This window comes from Phyllostomus discolor, chromosome X (assembly GCF_004126475.2).
Source record: "Phyllostomus discolor isolate MPI-MPIP mPhyDis1 chromosome X, mPhyDis1.pri.v3, whole genome shotgun sequence".
Taxonomy (NCBI): domain Eukaryota; kingdom Metazoa; phylum Chordata; class Mammalia; order Chiroptera; family Phyllostomidae; genus Phyllostomus; species Phyllostomus discolor.
In genome coordinates this window covers 39,185,861-39,207,717 of record NC_050198.1, presented here as the reverse complement: position 1 = coordinate 39,207,717, position 21,857 = coordinate 39,185,861, and the positions used below count along the sequence as shown (strand labels likewise).

The 21,857-nt window shown below is 55.4% G+C and overlaps 3 protein-coding genes across 7 annotated transcripts; 2 read left to right on the top strand and 1 right to left on the bottom strand.

The window, feature by feature from the left end:
- Window positions 1-258: 258 nt before the first annotated feature.
- SRPK3 (SRSF protein kinase 3) lies at window positions 259-4,896 on the top strand. 2 transcript variants are annotated; one of them, XM_036016735.1, is made up of 15 exons: window positions 259-347; window positions 428-558; window positions 707-815; window positions 946-1,033; window positions 1,300-1,387; window positions 1,874-1,980; window positions 2,063-2,228; window positions 2,333-2,358; window positions 2,825-2,954; window positions 3,058-3,297; window positions 3,385-3,485; window positions 3,908-4,015; window positions 4,084-4,153; window positions 4,233-4,325; window positions 4,467-4,896. In XM_036016735.1, exons 1-15 carry the CDS (start codon window positions 298-300, stop codon window positions 4,649-4,651), a joined length of 1,692 nt encoding a protein of 563 aa, XP_035872628.1. In that variant the 5' UTR covers window positions 259-297; the 3' UTR covers window positions 4,652-4,896. The 2 variants fall into 2 exon arrangements, with proteins under 2 accessions (XP_035872628.1, XP_035872629.1); XM_036016736.1 differs by lacking the exon at window positions 3,908-4,015.
- A 29-nt stretch (window positions 4,897-4,925) lies between these two features.
- Window positions 4,926-14,380, bottom strand: IDH3G (isocitrate dehydrogenase (NAD(+)) 3 non-catalytic subunit gamma). Of its 3 annotated transcripts, XM_028522875.2 has the most exons (13): window positions 14,231-14,380; window positions 10,295-10,333; window positions 9,982-9,993; window positions 9,625-9,722; window positions 9,074-9,186; window positions 7,596-7,656; window positions 7,365-7,497; window positions 7,071-7,204; window positions 6,624-6,726; window positions 6,385-6,531; window positions 5,540-5,634; window positions 5,395-5,455; window positions 4,926-5,091 (listed from the first exon to the last, which is right to left on the bottom strand). In XM_028522875.2, exons 1-13 carry the CDS (start codon window positions 14,309-14,311, stop codon window positions 4,990-4,992), a joined length of 1,179 nt encoding a protein of 392 aa, XP_028378676.1. In that variant the 5' UTR covers window positions 14,312-14,380; the 3' UTR covers window positions 4,926-4,989. The 3 variants fall into 3 exon arrangements, with proteins under 3 accessions (XP_028378676.1, XP_035872630.1, XP_028378675.1); XM_036016737.1 differs by lacking the exon at window positions 9,625-9,722; XM_028522874.2 differs by lacking the exon at window positions 9,982-9,993 and having other exon boundaries at window positions 14,231-14,372.
- A 150-nt stretch (window positions 14,381-14,530) lies between these two features.
- SSR4 (signal sequence receptor subunit 4) lies at window positions 14,531-18,594 on the top strand. 2 transcript variants are annotated; one of them, XM_028523288.2, is made up of 6 exons: window positions 14,531-14,733; window positions 16,612-16,727; window positions 17,567-17,641; window positions 17,804-17,893; window positions 18,177-18,242; window positions 18,437-18,594. In XM_028523288.2, exons 1-6 carry the CDS (start codon window positions 14,667-14,669, stop codon window positions 18,539-18,541), a joined length of 519 nt encoding a protein of 172 aa, XP_028379089.1. In that variant the 5' UTR covers window positions 14,531-14,666; the 3' UTR covers window positions 18,542-18,594. The 2 variants fall into 2 exon arrangements, with proteins under 2 accessions (XP_028379089.1, XP_028379088.1); XM_028523287.2 differs by having other exon boundaries at window positions 14,541-14,733; window positions 16,609-16,727.
- Window positions 18,595-21,857: the final 3,263 nt, after the last annotated feature.

Sequence of the window (21,857 nt, the reverse complement as noted above, 5' to 3'; positions counted from 1 at the left end):
TGTGGGGCTGCTGAGTGTGGAGACTGGGTCACACCCTGTCCCCCAAGTGGCACCCTCTGCCAGCCCTGGGGCAGCAGCAGAGGGCTCATCCTGGGGGCTGGGCTCTCCCAGGCCCCTGTCACAGCACTGCCCCCTCCCTGCTGCATACCTTGCCCACAGCTGAGCAGCTGGGAGGCTATTTATAAAGGCGGGTGAGATCAGCAGCCAGCCAGCCACTGCGGAGGCTATAAATTCACAGGCTGAGGCCGGCCCCACAGGAGCAACCACCCGGGGTGCCAGGGCACCGGAGCCGCCGGGATGAGCGCCAGTGTGGGCGGTGGGGACAGTGTCAGCAGCAGCAGCAGCAGGTAGGGCTTGGGCCAGGCGCATGGGGGCTCATGGCGTCTCACATACTCACTGCCTGCCTGCCTGCCTGCCCTGCTCACAGCTCACTGGCTTCCGGCGGGCCCGAGTCCTCAAGCTCTGAACTAGCCCCGGCTGTGCCAGCCCCGCGGATGCTGCAGGGGCTGCTGGGATCTGACGATGAGGAGCAGGAGGACCCTAAGGACTACTGCAAGGGTGAGGCCTGGCCTAGAACTCAGGCAGCCAGGTGCCGCCAAGGGGGGCGGGACAACCCAGGAGAAAGAGAGTGCTGGCATCAGCCCACGTGGGCCAGGGGGCCAGAAGGGCTACGGCCCCACGGGGCTCTTTTGGCTCCCTTCCCCAGGTGGCTACTACCCTGTGAAGATCGGGGACCTGTTCAATGGGCGGTACCACGTGGTGCGCAAACTGGGCTGGGGCCACTTCTCCACCGTCTGGCTCTGCTGGGACATCCAGTGAGTGTCCCCTTTGCCCCCTGGGTCCCAATGCCAGCTGGGATCCCGCCTCTGGGCTTGGATGAGGCCACCACAATTTCCCCAAGGGTCTAGCTGGGGCTGGCTGCTGACACAGGTCTTGGCATTGCAGGCGCAAGCGCTTCGTTGCCCTGAAAGTGGTTAAGAGCGCAGGGCATTACACGGAGACAGCTGTGGATGAGATCAAGCTCCTGAAATGTGTGAGACGCCTCCCTTACCAACTCCCAGCTCTCTGGGAGCTGCCTAGGGCCTGACAATGTGGGTGCAAGGCCTGCTGGGGCTCCTGGGGAGGGGCAGGTTTCCGCTGGCTCTGACTTTCTGGAAGGACCTGGAGGAGCTGGTAAGGGAAGGGCTGGCAGCTTTCCTTCCAGCAGCCCACTGGAATGGGAGAGGGGGCTGCTGCTGCTGGGAGCAACTGGTGAGGGGCAGGTTGGAGCCATCCATGGCCCCTTGGTTTTTGGTCCAGGTCCGAGACAGTGACCCCAGTGACCCCAAAAGAGAGACCATTGTTCAGCTCATCGATGACTTCAGGATCTCAGGGGTTAATGGAGTCCATATCCTTTGTAGGCTGAGCAAAGAAAGCATTGTGGCAATGCAGGGGCCAGCTTATGCCTTTGTGGCTACTAGGGCCTCAGTTTGCAAATCTGCACAATGGAGTTATATGCCTTCCAATGACACTTGTCTTTGAAATGCCCTACATTTTTATGGGGGAGGGGTGGGTAACCAGGTTACTGAGTAACCCCCCAAAAAGCAGGGGCCACCTCTGTGGTACACCTGGGCATTGGAGTGGGGCCGATCTGCGACGCTGTGTCTGCTCCTCAAGTGCCTTTTCTCTAGGATGACCACAGAATGTACCATCCCAATTAGCATACCTGGCTATGACAGGGACACAATGACACCTGGATGGTGGTGATCATCAGGACCATCCAGGCCCAGCCCTGCACTGCCTGAGCCTCACTGCTCCCCCATCCCAGCTGAGGGTGAGTGGGATCTGTGTCCCAGCTATGTGTCTGCCAACCACCCTTCACTCCGAGTCCCAGATGTGTGCATGGTGCTAGAGGTCCTAGGCCACCAGCTCCTCAAGTGGATCATCAAGTCCAACTACCAGGGCCTGCCTGTGCCCTGCGTGAAAAGCATTGTGAGACAGGTGAGTATCCCAGGCCCGGTGTGCACAGCATTGGGAGGCAGCCTGGGCAGGGCTGGTGGAGCTCAGGAGTGGCTCTCCCCAGGTGCTAAATGGCCTGGACTACCTCCACACCAAGTGCAAGATCATCCACACAGACATCAAGCCTGAAAACATCCTGCTGTGTGTGGGTGACACCTATATCAGGCGCCTGGCTGCTGAGGCCACAGAGTGGCAGCAATCAGGGGCCCCACCCCCATCCCGCTCCACAGGTACCAGAGCCTGTGTGGGGCTGGAGCTGGGCCTGCGGGCCTCTGCCCCTGCCTGAGTCTCTGTTCCTTTCTCTCCCCACCACCGGTGCCCCTCCTGCCCCCAGTCAGCAATGCCCCCCAGGAGGTCTGGGTAAGTTGGGCACTCTTCTTTTCTTGTGCCTCATCTCCCCATGTCCTCAAAGCTTACCTCCTCAGCCTCCCCACCCTTCCCAGCACTCCTGCAGTGGCATTTCCAAAAGGCTGAGTAGCCTAGATGAGGGGCATACACAGGGTGGTGGGTCACATGACCCAAACTGCCCGCCACTGCCTGCCAGCTGAGGGGCCCAGGCTGCCCCTGGGGAGGCAGACACCCAGTCAGAGGCAGGCCCATCAGCTCCTCCCCAACTTTGAGCTTTGAGGAGTGAAGGCAGAAGGTGCACCGGAAGCTGCTGCCAAAGAGTGGCCCGGAGGGGGGTTGTGCCACATTCTGATGTCCACGGGAGCCCTGGGGCCCGGAGGTCTTGTCCCCTATGGGGTGTGTGGACCACAGGCAGATGCCTGGGCTGGTCAATGGATGGGTGACAGGAACCCGGGGGTGATCCTGGCTCTAATGGCAGCCAGGTAAGCTGTCGAAAAACAAGAGAAAGAAGATGAGGCGTAAAAGGAAACAGCAGAAGTGGCTGCTGGAGGAGCGACTGCGTGACCTGCAGAGGCTGGAGGCCTTGGAGGCAGCAGCCCAAGCCGAGGGTGAAGAACTAGAAGGGCTGGAAGGGCTGGAGGGGCCCTGGGGCTTCAAAGCATGGCCACCAGAGCATCAACTCACACACCACCACTTCTGCCATCTCCCCAGACTCTGGCTCAAGACTAGAGGGGGGCAGCGGCTCCACCTCATCTTCTGGCTGCTACCTTGCGGGGGCCAGGGCCGGCCCCTCCCCAGCTTCCTCCTCCCCTGCCCAGGGTGGAGACCGAAGCCTCAGCTCAGGCTCCCAGACCTCAGGCTTCTCCGGCTCCCTTTTCTCTCCTGCCTCATGCTCCATCCTCTCAGGCTCATCCAACCAGCGGGAGACTGGGGGCCTCCTGTCGCCCAGCAGTAAGCAGGGCAGGGTCAGCGGGTGGCGGGCAGGTAGGGCAGGAGGGGCCTGGCTAGCTCAGTTTCTCCCTTCTCTTACTTACTTAGCACCATTTGGTGCCTCGAACCTCCTGGTGAACCCCCTAGAACCCCAAAATGCAGACAAGATCAAGATCAAGATCGCAGACCTGGGCAACGCCTGCTGGGTGGTATGAGCGTGCCTTGGAAAGCAGAGCGGGGTGCCCTGTCATGAGGGTGGAGACAGGCCCACTCCTGGGGAACCCCGACCTGACTTGGGCCTGTGGGGCAATTGATCCTTTGTTCAGCAAGGGCTTGCCCAGCAATACACTTGACCAGACCCCCTCGGTCTGCCTGGCATGGCGAGACCCAGGACTAAGTTTGTGGGTCCCACCCAGTCAGTAGAACTGGACCATGGCAAAGGGTGGGGGGCCACTGGGAAGGGGCCAGCCTCTGCCTCAGATCACCAGGCCAGTTCCTCCTGGGACTTTTAGGGATCCTGAGGGCCCCACTAAGCTCCTTGCATAGCCCAGAGGTGGGAGGAGAGTGGGAGACTGGTGGGAGCAGGCCAGCTGCGGCCCCAGCTCCTCCCCAGGGCTCCCCTTGCCTCCAGCACAAACACTTCACTGAGGACATACAGACGCGGCAGTACCGGGCCTTGGAGGTGCTGATTGGTGCCGAGTATGGGCCCCCAGCTGACATCTGGAGCACAGCATGCATGGTAGGCCTGGGCTGCTGCCACCACGGGCCAGCCTGCTGGCCAGCAGCCCCAACCTCTCCTCCTTTCAGGCCTTTGAACTAGCCACTGGCGACTACCTGTTTGAGCCCCACTCTGGAGAAGACTACAGTCGTGACGAAGGTAAGGGAGGTGTGCCTTGGGTTCAGCCTCGGAGCCTTGGGGCCTTTGGCCTGCCTGCCAGCCTCCTCTCTGTCCACAGACCACATTGCCCACATCGTAGAGCTTCTGGGAGACATCCCCCCAGCCTTCGCCCTCTCAGGCCGCTACTCCAGGGAGTTCTTCAACCGGAGAGGTGGGGCTCAACAGGCTCCGGCTGCCTGGGTGCAGAGGGTCAGGCTGGGAGGGACCTTGGGTTCTGAAACAGGGGATCATGGGCCTCCGAGCCAGAGGCCGTCCTGGCCGAGTTTAACCTAAGTCCTGCTGCCCACCCCAGGAGAGCTACGACACATCCACAATCTCAAGCGCTGGGGCCTATACGAGGTGCTCATAGAGAAGTACGAGTGGCCCCTGGAGCAGGCCACTCAGTTCAGCGCCTTCCTGCTGCCCATGATGGAATACATCCCCGAAAAGCGGGCCAGTGCGGCCGACTGCCTCCAGCACCCTTGGCTCAACCCCTAGGGCCTGTTGGCTCCTTCCTGAACCCTCACCTCTGAGTGCCTTCAGGGAGAGTGAGACAAGTGCCATCCTGCTGGGGCTGCCCTCTCCCACCCTGCGGGTATAGGCTCACACTGCCCCATGGCTGAACAGGCATGCTGGGGCTAGGCCTGCCTGTGGAAATTTGTTCTGCCCCGACCCTCAGAGAGGGCTCTGTGAGTGAGAAGTGTGTTTCTTTTCTTAATAAAGTGTGAACTCAAACACCCGCATCCTGGAGTGACAGAGCACAAGGCCAAGGGCTGGGGCAGAAACTCATTTATTCTGGGTCTTCCCAGCAAGCCAGCTGGGGTGCTGGGGACAGCCTAGGCCTCCACAGCCCGGCCGTTGCTGACGCGGATATGGCGGATGATGTCCTGGATGGCTTCCGATGTAGTGCCCTGGCCCCCAATATCTGGAGTGTGTATCTGTGGGGAGATGGGCACACTTGGGCACACAGCAGAGCGCCCATGCCCAACCCCCACCCTGCACGGGGCCCAGGTCTACCCACGGTTGCCTGCGGCTTTCAGGGGCTGGAACTGCCACCAGGAAGGCAACAGTACCAGCTAAGGCCCAGAAGCCCTACCTACCTGGTACCACCCTCTCCTTGGGGGCAGCAGGAAGTGCCAGGTCACCATCTCCAGCCCATCGGGTGTCACACCAGCTCAACCCAGGCTAGGGGAGGGGTTTGGGGGTGGGAGATGTAGGGAAGGGGAGAAGAGGAGCCTTACGTTTTCATTGTCCATGGATGCCAACACAGCATTGCGAATGGAGGTGGCGTAGGAGTGTAGCCTAAGGGGAGAGAGCAACCTTCAGTCCTCAGGGCCTAGGGAACTGGATGAGGGGCTCACAGCTGGGCATCGAGAAACCACTTACTTGAGGTGATCGAGCATCATGCAACTTGCCAGCAGTGTAGCCGTGGGGTTGGCAATATTCTTATTGGCAATACTCTTGCCTGTGTTCCTTGTAGCCTGGAAGAGGCAAGATGACAAAGGGAGTGGCAAATGTAAGAATGTAGGGAGTATGATTCCATTCCTGTGAAGTGTCCAGACAAGTGAATCCACAGAGAGAAAGCAGGCCAGTTGGTGCCAGGGCCAGAGGGGAGGGAATAGGGAGTGACTGCTAATGGGGACAGGGTCTCCTTTTGGGACAATGGAAATATTCTGCAACTAGACAGAAGTGATCTACAACACAGTGGATGTACTTAATACCCCTGAATTATTCACTGTGAAATGGTTTCACTTTATGTTATGCAAAATTTTACTTCAATTCTCTTAAACAAAAGACTTAAAACAAAGGAATCAATAAAATGTGGTCTATCTATATAATGGACTATTATTCAGCCATAAAAAGGAAAGAGGTACTGACAGGCTACAAAATGGGTCAACCTGGAAAACATGCTAAGGGAAAGAAGCCAGTCACAGAAAGCCACATGTTATATGATTGCACTTCTATAAAATATCTGGAATAGGCAAATCCATAAGACAGAAATCAGATCAGTGGTTACAAGGGGCAAGGATGGAGGCAAGGATAGAAAGTGACAGCTGACAAGTAGTGTTTCTTTTTGCGGTGATAAAAATGTTCTGGAATAGTGGTGATGGTTGCATGACTCTGGATATTCTAAAAATCAATGAACTGTGCACTTTCAATGGATGAAGTGGACAGTAGATAAGCTATAGCTCAAAAAGGCCAGCAGCCCTGGCGCGGTGGGCAGCACTCACCGTCTCAAACACAGCATACACATGGCCATAGTTGGCCCCAGCCACCAGGCCAGGGCCCCCGACCAGCCCTGCGCAGACATTGTTGACAATGTTGCCATAGAGATTGGGCATCACCATGACATCAAACTGCTGGGGCCGGGATACCAGCTGTAGGACAAGGAGGGGACAGATAGAAGCTTGAGCACGAGAAGCCCAGGGTGCCTAGGGCAGGCAGCCATGGAGCCCAGTGCATTAACTACCTGCATGGTGGTGTTATCCACAATCATATTCTCAAAAGTGATCTGGGGGTAGCGAGCTGCCACCTCCTTGCAGCACTGGAGGAAGAGGCCATCGCCTAGTTTCCTATGGGGCGAAACACAGAACCCCAGCTCAGCTACTGCAACGGTCAGCTGGCAGGATGGGGTGTGCAGATGGCCACAGAAGGCTGGGTTCTAACCTCTGGCCACCCCCGATCTGCAAAATGGGCAGAATTCTGCTCCACCTCCCCCAAGTGTACACTGGGGTAGGGTCATGGCTGGACACAGGCAACGAGGCACAACCCTGGGTGTATGGGTGTGGCCCCTTGGTGGGTGGCCAGGGTCCTGGGCTCCAAGTCCCTGAGAACAGGCCGAGGAGACTGCTCAATTCAGCTGCTTCAGGACTATTGGCAAGAATGGGCAGGAGCATGGCGGGGTTGGGGAGCATACATAATGTTGGCCTTGTGCACGGCTGTCACTTTCTTACGCCCACTCTCCTGGGCCAGTTTGAAGGCGTATTCAGCAATGCGCAGGGACTTGGCCTTGGTGATGATCTTCAGGCTCTCCACCACTCCTGCCACACTCTGAGAAGGATATGAGGGAGAAACCCAGGTCCTGTCTGATCCTGCTCTCTAGCACAAGCTTGTTGGGCACAGCCTTCCTTGCCCCTGACCCTCCCCAGGCTCCTCCCCGGCCCCCATGACCCAAGGGAGGGAGGGAGGGGCCAGCCCAGGTCTCACTCACCTCATGCTCTAGGCTGCTGTACTCGCCCTCTGTGTTTTCCCGGACAATGAGAATATCTATGTCCCTATGCCGGGTCACCACCCCTGGCAGGCTCTTACAGTGGATGACATTGGCATAGAGGTCTAGGCTGGTGCTAGGGACACAGACAGAGAGAGGCAGCTGGCCAGTGCCACCACTCTCTGCTGGTACAGCCCACCCCCACTGAGCCCACCCCGTGTACTTGGCTCTCACCGAAGAATGTTGTTTCGGGATTTGTGGGATGGTGGCAGGTTATGGTTTGTTTCAATATTGCCTACAGGACAGAAACAAGACAGGTGATCTGAAGAGGGGACCCCCAGGCTCAGCTGTGCTGCCATGTTCCCCTTCCTGACCCAGGGAATGCACAGCAAAGGCAGCTCAAACCACAGAAGATGGCTTTTGGCAGCAGAAATACTTTATAGAACACTAGAGTGTAACTTTTAAAATAAGCCCCATGAGGGCAGAGGGGTGTGTGTATGTGCACTTCACTAATGGGTTCTGAGGACCTAGAAGAGCACCTGGCACATACCGGACACTCAGTAAGTACTTTAGTGAATGAAGAAATGAACAAGGCTTGGCCGCTAACCAGGATGTCTTCTCAGACCCTGGGAGGAGAATGGCAAGACCAGGGTCTGGCTGGAGAGAAAGTGACCACTCCTGCTTACTAACAGGCTGGCCAGCCAGGCTGGTGCTAGCCAGGAGACCTTGGCCAGGGTGACTGCTAGGTCCTGCATCAATGTGCCATACAAGCCCCACCTCAGGGACAGGAAAGGGCTGCCTGAAAAAGACCACAGCTTGGCCTTGACTGGACTGAGCACACCCAGAGCAAGTGCAGCTAGGGGAGTAGCAGCCACTGGGAAATGGCACTCAGAGGGCGCCAAGTAGAAGAGGCATTTCTCAGGACCCACTAGGGCCACAGGTGCCTTGAGTCATGCCCTGCCTAGACTGCCTTTATCCAGAATGCCTCGGGCACCCTGTGGTCAGCATGTTAGCCCCTCCACTTCACTGCCAGAGCCTAGGTCTCTACTCTGGTTCACCTTAGCTCACACACTCCTCACACCAAACAGTGATGGAAACACTTTAAGAACCTGGACCTTGTTCTGGCTGGTGTGGCTCAGTGGACTGAGCGCTCGCCTGCAAAACAAAGGGTCACCGGTTCAATTCCCAGTCAGGGCACATGCCTGGGTTGAGGGCAAGGTCCCCAGCTGGTGATGCGTGAGAGGCAACCACACATTGATGTTTCTTTCCCTCCCTTTCTCTAAAAATAACTAAAATATATATAAAAAAAAAGAACCTGGACCAAACCAAGGCAAAGTCAGGAGGAGCTAGAATTCTTGTTATATCCATAGCTGTGCCAGCTGGAGCCAAGGCAGCAAGCAGGTAGAGGTTGAAAACTACATCTTTGTGACACTTGGTTTGTGAAGACAGGCTCTGAGAATCAAAGCCGACCCTAACAGAGAGGGCTACCTCAGGAGGTAAGAAGAGGGTGGGGGGCGGTCCATCACTGGACAGGTCCCGCACAGCCTAGTGCCACCAAACTCTCAGAACTGCAGCACAGCCAGGCACCCAGAAGCTTCCATTCACTCTCCAAGCACAAGGATTCTTCCTAGCCAGAAAACCCTGAAGTCAGCTGTGGGGCCCCAGGGACAAGTATCAGCTCAGAAGTGAAATAACCGTGTCCCCCAGCTCACCTTTCAGGGCCACGCGGTTCCGACGGATGGCCATGATAGCATTGCGGATGTCCTCTTCATCGGCATTGGAGCTCACATGCACCTCTTCAAAGTCCACTGGCACACACGCGTGCCTGGGGCAAAACTAGATCAGGGCAGCTGGCCCTGGGCCTTTCCCACCCCTCTTCTAAGAAGCCTGCCTGGACCACTGGCTATAGAGGCCTCTCTCCTGCTGCTGCCCACCCTGATCTGGCTCTGGCTGACAGGAGACTGGGCCCACCTACAACAACTGATGGGGACTTGCTTGATATCTACAACAGTTAGCAGGATCGGTGCCACCTTTCCCATGCCCAGGCCAGTCTGGTGGGATTACCAGCACCGGGATGAAAGGCCTGGGCTTATACCTCTACTGCCACTAGCTCACTGGGTGCTTGGGCAAAGTCTCAGCCAGTGAGCTTCTAGACTTAGAAGTTCTTAGGGCACCCCCCTGGTCCAAAGTTCTTAGGGCACCCCCCTGGCTGGGCCTGAGGCACAACCTGCCCTAGGGGGAGGCGCGCCTGGGGGTGTTGTACCTGAACACAGATTTGACGTGCAACATGAGCTCTGGCCCAATGCCGTCTCCTGGAATCATGGTCACCGTGTGTCGCCCACCATACTTAGCTGATGGAGGCTGGAAGGAGGGGGAGGGTGAAGGCAGGCCTTTCGTTCCCTTCCTCCCACCAGCACTGACCCAGTGGGTCAGCAAATCATGAGGTGCCAGCTTGGGGTACCTTACCCTGTGCCCCACCCCATCCCAGACAGGGCTGATCACAAGGGCTCTGTGGTCGGGAGAACTACACAGAAACAGTCACTGCCCCCACCTGGACCTGGGTCAATCCCAAAGCAAGTAAAAGCCCCAAACCTAATTGGCAGATGAAAAGAATACTCACAATTGTTTGTTGCTAAAGGGGGGACAGGAAGAAAGAAGATTTGTGTCAGCCAAGGTTGGAGGAACAAGACTCTGCCTTTTCCCTGGGGATACCTTCTAGCACAGTTCAGGTAAAAAGGTAAGGAGGAGGGATGGGTGACTTCTGGAAACCACACCTCAGAGGGAAGGACAGAGGACTAGGGAACAAAGAGGCACAGCACATACTCACATCTACACACCAACAGACAGGGGCACACATGCACGAACACAAATATACACACACGTGCAAACACAAACATACCATACACACACGTGTGCACCAGGCAAGTACTTACTGAGAAGCATCTCCGGGGGGCCTCATGGGCACCTACAACCTGGCAAAGAGAACCCAGATGCTAGTGGTTATTACCCAGCCCAGAAAGTCAGTTTGGCAAGGAAGAGCAACTGTCCCCACAGTGCCCAGACAGGCCCTGCATGTCACCCCCTCCACTTCATCCATGCACACTGCCCAGTGAACAACAGCACCCAATGCAGGCCCAGACAACCGGCTCCAGAGCCATTTCCCAGGGACCAGCCTGCTGAAGCCCCATGGAGGGTCATCACAATCCTTTCTGCTTCCTTCAGCTCCACGGTCAGTTTTTAAAGAAAATGTTCATGCCCCCCCCACAACTTCAGTTGTTTCTGATTCTTTTTTGGTCAGTTATTCCTATTCAGTGATGTCTGTAACATGGAAAAGTTGGCATGCTAAACATGGTACAATTAAAGGAAATCATTACAATAAATGAGAGGGCCACCCCAATAACCGTTTTATCTTTTTTGTAGCTGAGTTGGTTAGAACATCATCCCTATACGTCAAGGTTGAAGGTTCGATCCCCAGTTAGGGCACAAAAAAGAAGCAACCAATTAATGTATCAATAAGTGGAACAACAAATCAATGTTCTTCTCTCTCCCTACCCCAAAAATCAAATAAATATGGTAAAATGTTTTTTAAAAAGCAGCATGTGGTCAGAATGTGGAGAAAATACAGAACATGGAGATCAGAAGAAAAAGACAGAACCCACCTTGCACTCCAGAGACAAGTACTGTTGGGAACTGCCCTCCTGAGTCAGAAATCCAAAGCAACCATGCAGGAAAAACCCAATCACTTTTAGAATAACAGACACCAATCTTTTGGAAGGCTTTTGTAAAGGACCGCAAAGCTGCTTCACAGCCTACATGGATGACAAATGTCCCCAACTCCAGCTCCAAACTGGCCACATTTGGCCACATTGGTGCCATGCTTGACAGCTTCAGAACAAAAACCACCAAGCCAAATAAGACAGGTGCTAAGAAGTGACCAATCTGGAGTCCCCACATTGTCCTGGAGGGAGAGGCCCTCATCCAAGGTCCCACTGCAGGGGGGCTATAGGCCCACATACTTTCCTTCTTGCTGTGCCCCACCTGGGAGCACACCTGGGTGTTCCTCAATCCAAAGAGGGGGGACAGAACCAAGGTCCTCTTTCTCACTTGAGAACGCCTTGCCACTTGCCTGTGGAGCAGCATCGGAGCATTCCAGCCAACAAGAGAGTCACTGTGGCCATTTCTCAAACAGCCATGCCTTCCTCCTAGAAGTCTGGAAAGCTCAAGCAGAGGCTGGCCATCTGAGTCTCCTGGCCAGTCTTCACAAGGCATGCACTTGCATGAGCTCTGGAAGCACAGACGTGCCACTCACCCACCCAAGCCAGGAGCTAGCAGTGGGGTGACTGCTAGGACAAGATGCTCCAGGAATATTTGGCCACCCATGTGGCCCCTGGATCCTTAGTCACAGGCACACTCAGGGCTTTTCTATTTTCCTTCTAACACTCGTCAGTATTTGGATTCAACTTATCTATAGGCTATCAATACAAACTTGTGGAAGGAGGTGTAGACTGCCCTTCCTCCAGGAAGCTTTCCCTGATGCCCTAAGGGTGCTGAGCTATTGGTACCCACCCCTGGTTCCAAAGCCCTATACCAATTACTCTCCTTCCAACCACAGTCTCCCTAGGTTGTCACTGCCTTCCTTCCTCCCCGACCCCTGAGCCCCCAAAAGTGGAAGCCAAGTCTGCCTAGTCCCCTACCGTCACCCCAAGATCCAGCAGAATGCCTGGCCCAGAGCTAGGACATGAGAAACATTTCCTGAATGAATGAGCATATCAGAAAATGTAGGGTAAGATGGAGGGCTTTTGGGGCTAGGGAGACCTCAGTCTGAACCAACATCCACTACTCCTAGCAACAGGTTAACCTTGCTTAGCTTCCTGTCCTCATTTGAAATCCACAGAACAGGATTTAACAGTTGCCTATTTTATGTGACTGTTAAAGGATTGAGCAAGAGAAGGTATGGGAGCTCTGCAGTCCCTAGCAAGGTACACAGAGCCATGCAAAAGCATACCTGCCCCTTTACCCCAACAAACCCCTTGTTGGTATTCAATGGCGGGGGAGGGGATGCTGGGCTGACCCCTGTCCCTCCTAGCAGTAATTCTCTCTGAGCAGTAATTCTCTGAGCTTTGGCCCTCTGAAGTCCACTGGCACTGGACAGCTAACTCAGGCGTGGTAGTGAGCCAGCCCTTGTACCAGGCATGGCTCTGGACCGTGCAACTCTCCTCCCCCACCTTAAATCACAACACCACCACCAGGGCTGAACCTCTTCCTCACCTGGTCCCAAAGCTAGACGTTCCTTCTGGCTTTGGCCACCAAAGATCCAGGCAGCTCTCATGTTAGAGACTTCCCTGACCTTGCTCTGAACAGATGCAGACACCTTCCTTCACAGTTACAGAAGTTCTGCCTTACATCCAGGCCCAGTGAAGTTACCCATCAAAGGAGCTCAGTATGCAGCAGGATGAGATATATGCACGGGATGCCTGTTTATTACTACAGCAGGAGGGTGTACCATCAGCCCTCATTCTTTGACAGTGCTACAGAAAGGAATCCAGGGTGGTATATGTTCCTGCCAAAGGGTTCCCACACCCCACAACTTGGTGAGGCTTCTCTTTAGCATGTTTCTATTGGCTCAAGTGTCGATGGTAGCTGCATGTTTTCCCACAAGTTCCCAATTAGTGAGAGCAAAGATCTGGGGTTCACTTCTAAAGGTTCTCATAAGCACAACAACCAGGCTCAGGGCAAGACACTGCCTGGATTGTTCACAGACCCCTATGCCCACCCCAACATGGACACAAGCACATACACAAGAGAGGTCAGTGAGGAGACAAATGTCTTCACCAAGACCCTGTTGCAGCTTAGCTGCCAGAGTTGTCAGGGCCTCTAGAAAGTCTCTTTCATCAGCAAGATGGGAGAAATTAGCATTTTAAATAGAATTTCATAAAGCATAAGCTGTTACAGTGCGGTCTTCCCCAGGAAGAGGAGAAGCAGACAGGAGATGTGTTCACAAGGAGTGTCAGCAACATTGCTGGGTTCTAGGTCAGTGGTGGCTAGGTCTTTTTGAAACCCTTTAAGAGGCAAAACTGAAGCCCAGATAGAGAAGGGGCCGGGCCTAAGGCCACCCAGTGGGTCAGTGGAGTAGACAGGCCTGGAGAAAATATCTCTTGTCCTCCAGGCCAGTCCTGAATTGCTGATGCTTCTGATGGCTTACAACCCACCCAGGAACTAAAGTATCCTCATTTAAGTATGTAAAGAGAAAGGAATTGGACCCAAATAACCAAGATCCTAAACGAAGAGCTCCGGTAGCAAAGCCCCAGGGGACCTCCCACACTGCCAGGCTCAGAAACCCTAGCTCCCTCCTATTCCAAGCACCTGTGGTGGAGCGACAACTGGAACTATAAGAATGTTGGGGGGAAGGGTTGGGGGTACTGGCAAAGATCAATTCTCTATCTCCACTGGGACATGTGGCAAAGCAGTCCACAAGAGGAGAAACCCGAGGAACGTAGGCAGGGAACCCGGTTTCCAAAGCGACAAGGACAAGGCAGACCAAGACACGTGACCGCCTTGGAAGGGATCCCACAATGGCACTAGGGAGATGACACTCGGGCCGCCGAAGACCCTCCTCCCTACCTTCCCTAGCTCCCCTACCACAACAGGAAAACCCCAAGAAAAAGCCGGATCAGTGCCAACTTTAGCCAATCCCCTCACTGACAACGGAGGCGGCCAATCAACTCCAAAGCACAGCCCTCTCCCCAGGCCTGCAACCAATCGGATTCCAGGACATTGTGGAGGCGAAGGCCCCACCTCAGACCCCACCGAGGGGCAAGGACCCCCACCGAGCGTTGCTGCTGTCCCTGCATCCCGCTCCCCGCTCTCACCTCCCAAGGACGGCAGAGGAGGGCTGGCCTGAACACTGACTTCGCAGTGCCGCCAACGGCCATCGCCACCTTCAGCGCCATGACGGAAAGTGAGAACCGCGGCACTTCCCAACACGGAAACACCGCTCTCGCGAGATTTTGGAAGGGCCCCTGGACCGCGGAGTGGGCGCGGGCCTGGAATGCGCACGCGCAAGGCTTGCCAGTTCTCACGCCCTTTTCCGGCGCCGGGAGCGGAGCCGCCGCCGCCATCTTGGGGGGCGCCCAGCTGGGCCGCTAGGCCGGTGAGAGGACACGTCAGTGCCGCCAGCGACGTCACAGGCTCGCCCGGCCTGCCGACGTCTGATTGGCTGCTGCGTTCTCTTACGCGTCGCGCTTCCTTATCTGCCCCTCGTGCTCAGTAGAGTCGCTCCCTTTTTATCTCGGCGTAGAAGAAGCGATGGTGGCGCTGGCGTCTCTCGGCGCCCTGGCGCTACTCCTGATGTCGGGCCTCTCCTGCTGCTCAGGTAGCGGCATGGCAGGAGCTCGTTTCTGTCGAGCTTCTCTCCCACCACTGGTGGTGCGTGGCGGGTAGGAGGGGTGCGGGCTAAACGGGGTTCTGGGCCTTTTTCTTCTGAGAGGCAGGTGGCCTCGGGGCGCTACGACCAAGGCCACCACGCGCTCCTGCACCACACACCTTTACCCAGCAGCCAGGCTGCAGGAAGAAACAGCCAAGTCTTTCTCCCCGCCCCGTCCGCTTCGAGGAAGAGTTTCAGAGCTTCTCTCGTGCACCCTGCCCCCATCTCCAGCAGAGAAAGTGACACACGTCCCTGTTCCCTCTCCCGGAGCTCCTGGTGTTGGAAGAGGGTCGTACAGGAACAGAGCTCTACAGCGCAGGGTGATGGGGTGAGAATCTGGGCTGGTGGAGAGGAGCCACCTGACCAAGTGCGGTGGGGCCAGGCCTTCCCGGGAAGGGAGCTCTAAGTGAAGAGGGAGCAGGTACCGCCCAGGCAGAGTGGCCATGAGCGTGAGCAAGTTAGATCGGAGCTGAAGAGGTTAAGGTAAGCGGGAGCCTTGAGTGTCAGGCCAGACTGTTGACCTTTGACTTTTTACCCAAGGCCCTGAGGTAACCTTAAAGGGCTTTTCAGCAGAGCTGAGCCACCCCAGTCAGATCAGTTGACATTCTTGGGAGATTCTTAACACCTAGTGGCAGGATTGAAGTCAGACTGGAGTCCAGAAGTGTGTTGAGAAGGACATCCTTGCAAGAGCCAGAGCAGTCTAGGGGCTGGATTGGGTAAGGGGCGCTTTTCTGTGCATTCACTTTACCTGCCCTACTTCAGGCCAGCATCCTTGGTGCCTGGATTGTTTCACCAACCTAAAAGGCCTCCTGCCTGTGCCCCTTCTCTCTTAGCCTCAGGAATTCCCCATGCTGTAGTCAGTGATGTCTGGAAAGGACAAACCTGGCTGTATTACCCTCTGGTGCTTCCACAGTGCCCACAAGAAAAAGGCCAAGCTTAACAGGGCGTAGAAGGATCTGCGGGATGTGGCTCCTGGGAACCAGCCCCACCAGTGTTCCCAGGCATCTTCCGGATGACCAAACCCAAAACCTCTGATTGTCCCAACCCTAAGGCATGGCGCTGCCGGACACTACATTCAGAGAGCAGTTGGCTGAGAACTTTACTATTGGTAGCATTTACTTGACACCCCATCACTTAGGTGGCACCCTTTCTCTGTAGCCTCCAGCAGTGCAGAGATGGCTAAGGCAGCATTCTTTTCTCTCAGGGCAGCCCTGTTCAAGGAGACAAGTTTTGCATCTGGATCCAGAACTTTTCCCATTCCCTTCCCTTGAGAAACACTGAGGCCAGTGTTGGCCTTCTGTCAACCGTGGCTGGGGTCAGAGACCCTTCCCTTCATCTTGAAAGCCCACGTGCTTGCCTAGCAGCACCATGTTTGGTGTTTGCAGAGGATGCCTTCAGTAAACTTGAGGGCTCTTCATAGCTCTGAATTGATGTCAGATTAGCCCCCTGGGCTTCTGGGGTGCTCTAGGCCAGGGCAGGCTGCAGCCCCAAACCATCACATGGCTTCCCTGCCTGTAGGTCCAGGGACAGATGCAAGTTGTGCAGTGAATCCATGCAGCCACCCACACACAGACTCACCTCTTTCGCCCTTGCATTGAGGTTCTACCTGAACAAAGCCTTCCCATTGCCCACCCCTCCTTGCCACTGCATTTCTGACTGATCACTTATATGTGTCTCCCACATCCTACCTGGCAGCATCCAAAAGGCCCCATGTGTCCTCAGCCGATGAAGTGGGAGTTGGGGTCAGACTGGTTCCTTCTGCCCCCTGGCCTGGCATGCACAAGCTAGGCTTTACCCAGGCATCTCTCTGCCTCCTCCCCACAGCAGAGGCCTGCGTGGAGCCCCAGATCACCCCTTCCTACTATACAACCTCTGACGCCGTCATTTCCACTGAGACTGTCTTCATCGTGGAGATTTCCCTGACATGCAAGAACAGGGTCCAGGTGAGGCAGTGGGTGTCCAGCCAGGAAGGCGCTGGGGTGAGAGGCGGGTAGTGAACCTGGGACCTTGGGCATCAGCTCCTCAACTGGCAGTTGATGGGGTCAGACTCAGTGACCTGTATGGATTTTGTTTCACAGGTGTAGGAAGGATCAGGGCACTCCAAGATCAGATTCTAACAGGTGTTTAAAGAACATTCTCCTAAGCTGCCTGGTTTGCTTTGTCTAGGTGCAGTAATGTAGTGTAGGTAAACACTTTGCTGTCTTGAAAGCATGTACGCAAAAGTGAGAAACAGCCAGGGGTCAGTACCTAGGAACCTTCATCCCCTTTGTGGTGGTCTTTGCCAAGGTCTATGTCCATGTGGGCATTTTGTAATTTTAAGACTGAGGAGACCTGGCCTCGGCCCCTGACCTTAACCTGCAGCCCAAAGGTCCAAAGAAGGAGGTTGGGCCTTTTGGGTACAGCACTTCCTGGGCAGCTCATTGGGCGCCCCTTGGCCCCAGCACCCTCTTACAGGCTCAGAAATGATGAGGATGCTTTAATCATCCCACCCTGTTCACAGTCAACAGGTTTGCTGTGGTTTAGGGAGGCCAGGTCATAAGGGGAGTGTGGCCCCATCCCCCTCTTTGACAGCATCTGTGGTTGTAGGCTTCCTGGCAAGGCTCTGCATTGTGCCAGGCCTACCTCCGTGATTCTCATGGTATCCCTGCCAGACACACTGCAGTCCACAAATATGCCCAGCTTCTCTGCGCACAGGCCACAAGTATTGCTGTGGACAGCACCGTGGGGCCTTGGCCAACAGCCAGATAAGGGACCATGACTCTCCCCTTGTCTCCTCCCCCAGAACATGGCTCTTTATGCTGATGTCAGTGGAAAACAATTTCCTGTCACCCGGGGCCAGGATGTGGGGCGCTATCAGGTAAGGGATGCTTTGGTTGTCATTTTGCGGGGAGACCACTGCTCACTGGTATGACTTGGAACCCTGGAGGTGGCCTGGTTAAGCAGGGGCAGGGTTATTAGCACTGGCAGGGGAGCCCTGTTGTGTCCATTGTATCCACCCTGTACCAAATACCCATCCCAGGTGTCCTGGAGCCTAGACCATAAGAGTGCCCATGCAGGCACCTATGAGGTCAGATTCTTCGATGAGGAGTCCTACAGTCTCCTGAGGAAGGTGAGTATTACCTGGAGCCCTTTCCAGGCCTGGAGGGAGGGCACTCTCCTGATACAGCCTCCTCCCTGGGAGGTCTGGGCCACTTGGGGCCTTGCTTACAGGAGCAGGAAGGTTGGGCAGGTGCCTTCCTACCCACCCGCCCCGCCCATTCCCCATGCTTGTACCTTCTGTGTTTCTCCCTTACCCATTTCTCTCCTCTCCTTCCATGACTCAAGCCAGTGTTCCTGCCTCTCCTACCCCACCCCACTCAGCAGCACCCCTAACTCCAGCACCTCCCTTACAGGCTCAGAGAAATAACGAGGACATTTCCATCATCCCACCCCTGTTCACAGTCAGTGTGGACCATCGGGTGAGTGAGCCAAAGAGGCTGACCTGGTCTTGAGAAATGGCAAGCACACAGCAAACCTCATCCTTTTTTAGGGGTTGGGGGGCTGAGCCGTAGTTCGCCAGTGAGTCTTTATGCCCCAGAAGGAGGGTAACCAGGGCTGGCTGGGCCCCTTGCCCATCCATCCCCTGAGCATGCTTTGGTCTCCTTTCTTGCAGGGCACCTGGAATGGGCCCTGGGTTTCCACCGAGGTGTTGGCTGCAGTCATCGGCCTAGTGATCTACTACCTGGCCTTCAACGCCAAGAGCCACATCCAGGCCTGAGGGCAGCACCCTCAGCCCCCTTGTTTCTTTCAATAAAGTTATGTGGCTCCTCACTTACGTTGCCACACCTTGCCTTCCACACAAGTCAGAGCTGGGCAGCCAGCATCTCCTGGTCCACCCCAGACAGTGCAGCACTGAGTGTGGATGGGGCTGAAACTCCTATCTCATGGGTTTGCTTTGCTCTTTGCTATTGCAGGCTGTCCTTCCTCAGCCCCCAGCTGAGCCTTCCCTGCCTGGGGCCCCTAGTGCTGTTGTGCACCTCTCCTGGTTGCCTGCATTGGTGTGAATGGGACAGTTGTCTTCTCCCCCAGCACATGCCAGTCTTCTGGCAGAGAGGACTGCCATGCCCTAGCCCCTCTGACTACCTCCCACTGGGAGTGCAACTGCCTAACTTCCCTGAGACTCTGCAGTCAGCAACACATGTAGACTACAGCACGCCTAGCCTGCAGTGGCTCCTGTGTCTGGAGCCCAGGGCAAAGCCATGTGCTGACGCACTTTCTGTGCTTTTCCTGTGGTACATTGTGACTGCTCCTATTTTACTGATGCACTTGAAGCTGATACACCTGGCAGCCTGGGGCGTGGTCATTCTAAACATTGTACCCTGTCCTTTCCATGTTGCTTCCCAGTGCTCCCACTTCATAGTGGCAGGTGGGACACAGAAACCACAGGAAAAAAGATGACCCTGACCCCCATGCCTCTCTGGAGCCCATTGCTAGCCCCCTCCAGTTCACCTTGCACTTTGCCCTCCTAGTGACCCTGTTCCACTGAGCACCCAGTGCCCCTTGTGGACACCAGACATCAGCCTTCCCCAGAGCAGTTTCACTGGTGCCACCCATGGCTGCAGAAGTGCTGAGAACCTGGGATCCAAAGGGTAGATGGCAAATCCCAGGGGAGTCCTTCCCACACACATGGTCCAAGTCAGTATGCTCGGCTCTGACCCAGTGACTGCCTCCCATGGGGTTCTCAGTGAGGGGTCATTGGGCCATTCTGGTGGTGTCCCAGCACCCTGGTGCTTGATCACCATTGGCTGTGTAACAGGCCTGTGTGAACACAGTAAAAGCCTCAAGAGGTTGCACTCGCAAAGGAGGGTACGCCTAAAACCTAGCTGGGAGAGCTGGGGCTCCTATTTCTGGGCTGGGTCCTCCATAGCAGTAAGAGCTGGGAGGGTGAGAGTGGCTTGTGACCTGTGTGGGACTGCGTGGGGACCTCCTCCAAGACTATGGGACACTGGCCTCTCTGCTCATTGGGATGGGAGCAACTAGCAGGAGTGGGGAGGCTCTGAAGAGGAGCTGGGTCCTCACCCCCAAAAGCAGTATAGCAGGACAGTCCAGGATAAGGAGGACCAAGCCCCTTGGGCTACTGACTGCTAGTTTCTGGATTCCAGAGCAAGACCAGCAGAGGGAGCCCAAGGGGAAGCCTGCTGGTGGTGGTCAGGGCTCACCCTGACTCTAACAAAGTGAAGGAGACAGGTCCTCCCCTCGTGCATTGAGCAAACAGCCTGGGCAGGGCAGGGCAGTGGCAGCTACGTGAGGTCCAGTGATGACTCCACCATCTGCCCAATGGCAATGAGCCCCAAATGTGAAGTCACTGCTCTGGGGTATCAATTGCCAAGGGCTGTCAACCCTCCAAGAACCAGTGAGAGCCACGCCCCAGTGCTGGCTTTCATATGGCCAAGGGACTCCAGGTTCTAGGCCTGTCTTGGCCCACATTCCTGGAGCACTGGGCCTCCCCCACCAACTCCCCACCAGAGCAAGAATGGGATACCTTTCAAGCAGCTCATAACACACATACATTAATTACTAAAAATCTGCAAAACACCAGAAAAAATTAATTTATTTACTTTTTAGGGGGAGGGAGAAAGAGGGCAAAATATTGATGAATGCCCAAGACAAATGTCAGTTGGTTGCCTCTCACATACCCCAACTGGGGACCTGACCTGCAACCCAGGCATGTACTCTGGCTGGGAATCAAACCAGTGACCTTTTGGTTTGCAGGCCGGCACTAAATCCACTGAGCAACACCAGTTAGGGCCAGGAAATATGTTTGCTGATCTGACCAAAAAAGGTATGATTTTGATTCATTCACAATGGATGGCTATTGTGTCAGCTGTTGTCATTTCTTAATTTGACAATCTAAAGGAAGAGGGTTAGTCAAGCATTGCGTATTTTTTAAATTCTTGCAACACACCAGTTGGAAATTGCTGCTCTAGAGCCATCAAAGTGAGCCAGCAGCTAGAGAGGGATGCCCAGGGGTCAGCTGGCTTCTGTCTCCAACTCCCCACACCCATTTTCTGTGGCAGGGGAGACCCATCCTCTTCCATGGGGCTGTATCCCTTCCAGGGAAACAGACTGGTCACAAGTGTCTAGGAACCTCATCCTCAGCAAGAAGTGTCAGAGGACTGAGCTGAAAAGGGGGCATCTCCTGCCCCCACCCCTCTTGCTCCCAATTGTCCCTTTTCACCAAGCCCGTTACTCCCTTCCCACTTGCTGGCGTTCCAGCCTGCAGTGTGACATGCTGGGCCTTCCCTCCCAGCTGCTCAGCCAGCCAGACAGATGTGGCCCCCTTGGGAACCAGCCTTCCCAGCAGGGCACTGGGCTTCTAGGAAAATAAACTCGATTCCTCGCTCAAGCCCATCTCATTCAATTAGCGGAATTAACAAGAGGTCTACATTGTTGTTTCAAGAGACTTATTTTAATGTGTCCTTGCCCACTTTGGCTGCTGTGTCCAGCATCTGTTCAAGAGAAGCTCCCTCCATGGCCACATTGCCCACCCCAGGGAGTGCCATGCACAGAACAGGCCACACCCAGAGTTGGCCTTCAGGGAACTGGCCCCCGCCCAGCATGTAGCATGATTCCTGGCACTTGATGCCCAGTGGTTTGCTCACTGAATGGAACTACCAGCATCTGTCTGCACCTCTGGAAGTCCCCAAACCAGAAGGGCCCTCTGTGGCCACCCAGGTACACTTCCATTTGGCCAAAACTTTACTCAGCATCTTCTACCTGCTAGGCACTATGCGATCCCCAAATGGAGAAGGTAATTTGTGCTTTTGAGACGCTCCCAGCTCCTTGCCCCTGCTAGGGCTTTTCCAAGGCAGAGGAGGAGGAGATGAGTGGAACCCTCTTCTCTCAGGCTCCACCGGGGAATGGGTGTTGGCCTCATTCAGTGGCAAGCCCCCGCCACCAGTCCTGAGCCAGGCCTCTGCCACCCTTCCCTGCATCTGGGAACCACCCCTGTGGCCATGTCACACCCCTGAAATGATTCAAGCAACCCTGTCATACCTCCTCCCAGAATACAGGACACTGACATCAGAAGACCT

Coding starts and splice junctions, on each gene's coding strand:
- SRPK3 (XM_036016735.1), top strand. CDS start 298: ATGAGCGCCAGTGTGGGCGGTGGGGACAGTGTCAGCAGCAGCAGCAGC. Junction 1,981..2,062: donor TGAAAAGCATTGTGAGACAG/GTGAGTATCCCA, acceptor GGCTCTCCCCAG/GTGCTAAATGGCCTGGACTA. Junction 2,229..2,332: donor ACCCCCATCCCGCTCCACAG/GTACCAGAGCCT, acceptor TCCTGCCCCCAG/TCAGCAATGCCCCCCAGGAG.
- IDH3G (XM_028522875.2), bottom strand. CDS start 14,311: ATGGCGCTGAAGGTGGCGATGGCCGTTGGCGGCACTGCGAAGTCAGTG. Junction 10,334..14,230: donor TCCTCTGCCGTCCTTGGGAG/GTGAGAGCGGGG, acceptor TCTCTTTGCCAG/GTTGTAGGTGCCCATGAGGC. Junction 5,092..5,394: donor CATCCATGGACAATGAAAAC/GTAAGGCTCCTC, acceptor ATCTCCCCACAG/ATACACACTCCAGATATTGG.
- SSR4 (XM_028523287.2), top strand. CDS start 14,667: ATGGTGGCGCTGGCGTCTCTCGGCGCCCTGGCGCTACTCCTGATGTCG. Junction 14,734..16,608: donor GGGCCTCTCCTGCTGCTCAG/GTAGCGGCATGG, acceptor TCCTCCCCACAG/CAGAGGCCTGCGTGGAGCCC. Junction 17,642..17,803: donor AGGATGTGGGGCGCTATCAG/GTAAGGGATGCT, acceptor TACCCATCCCAG/GTGTCCTGGAGCCTAGACCA.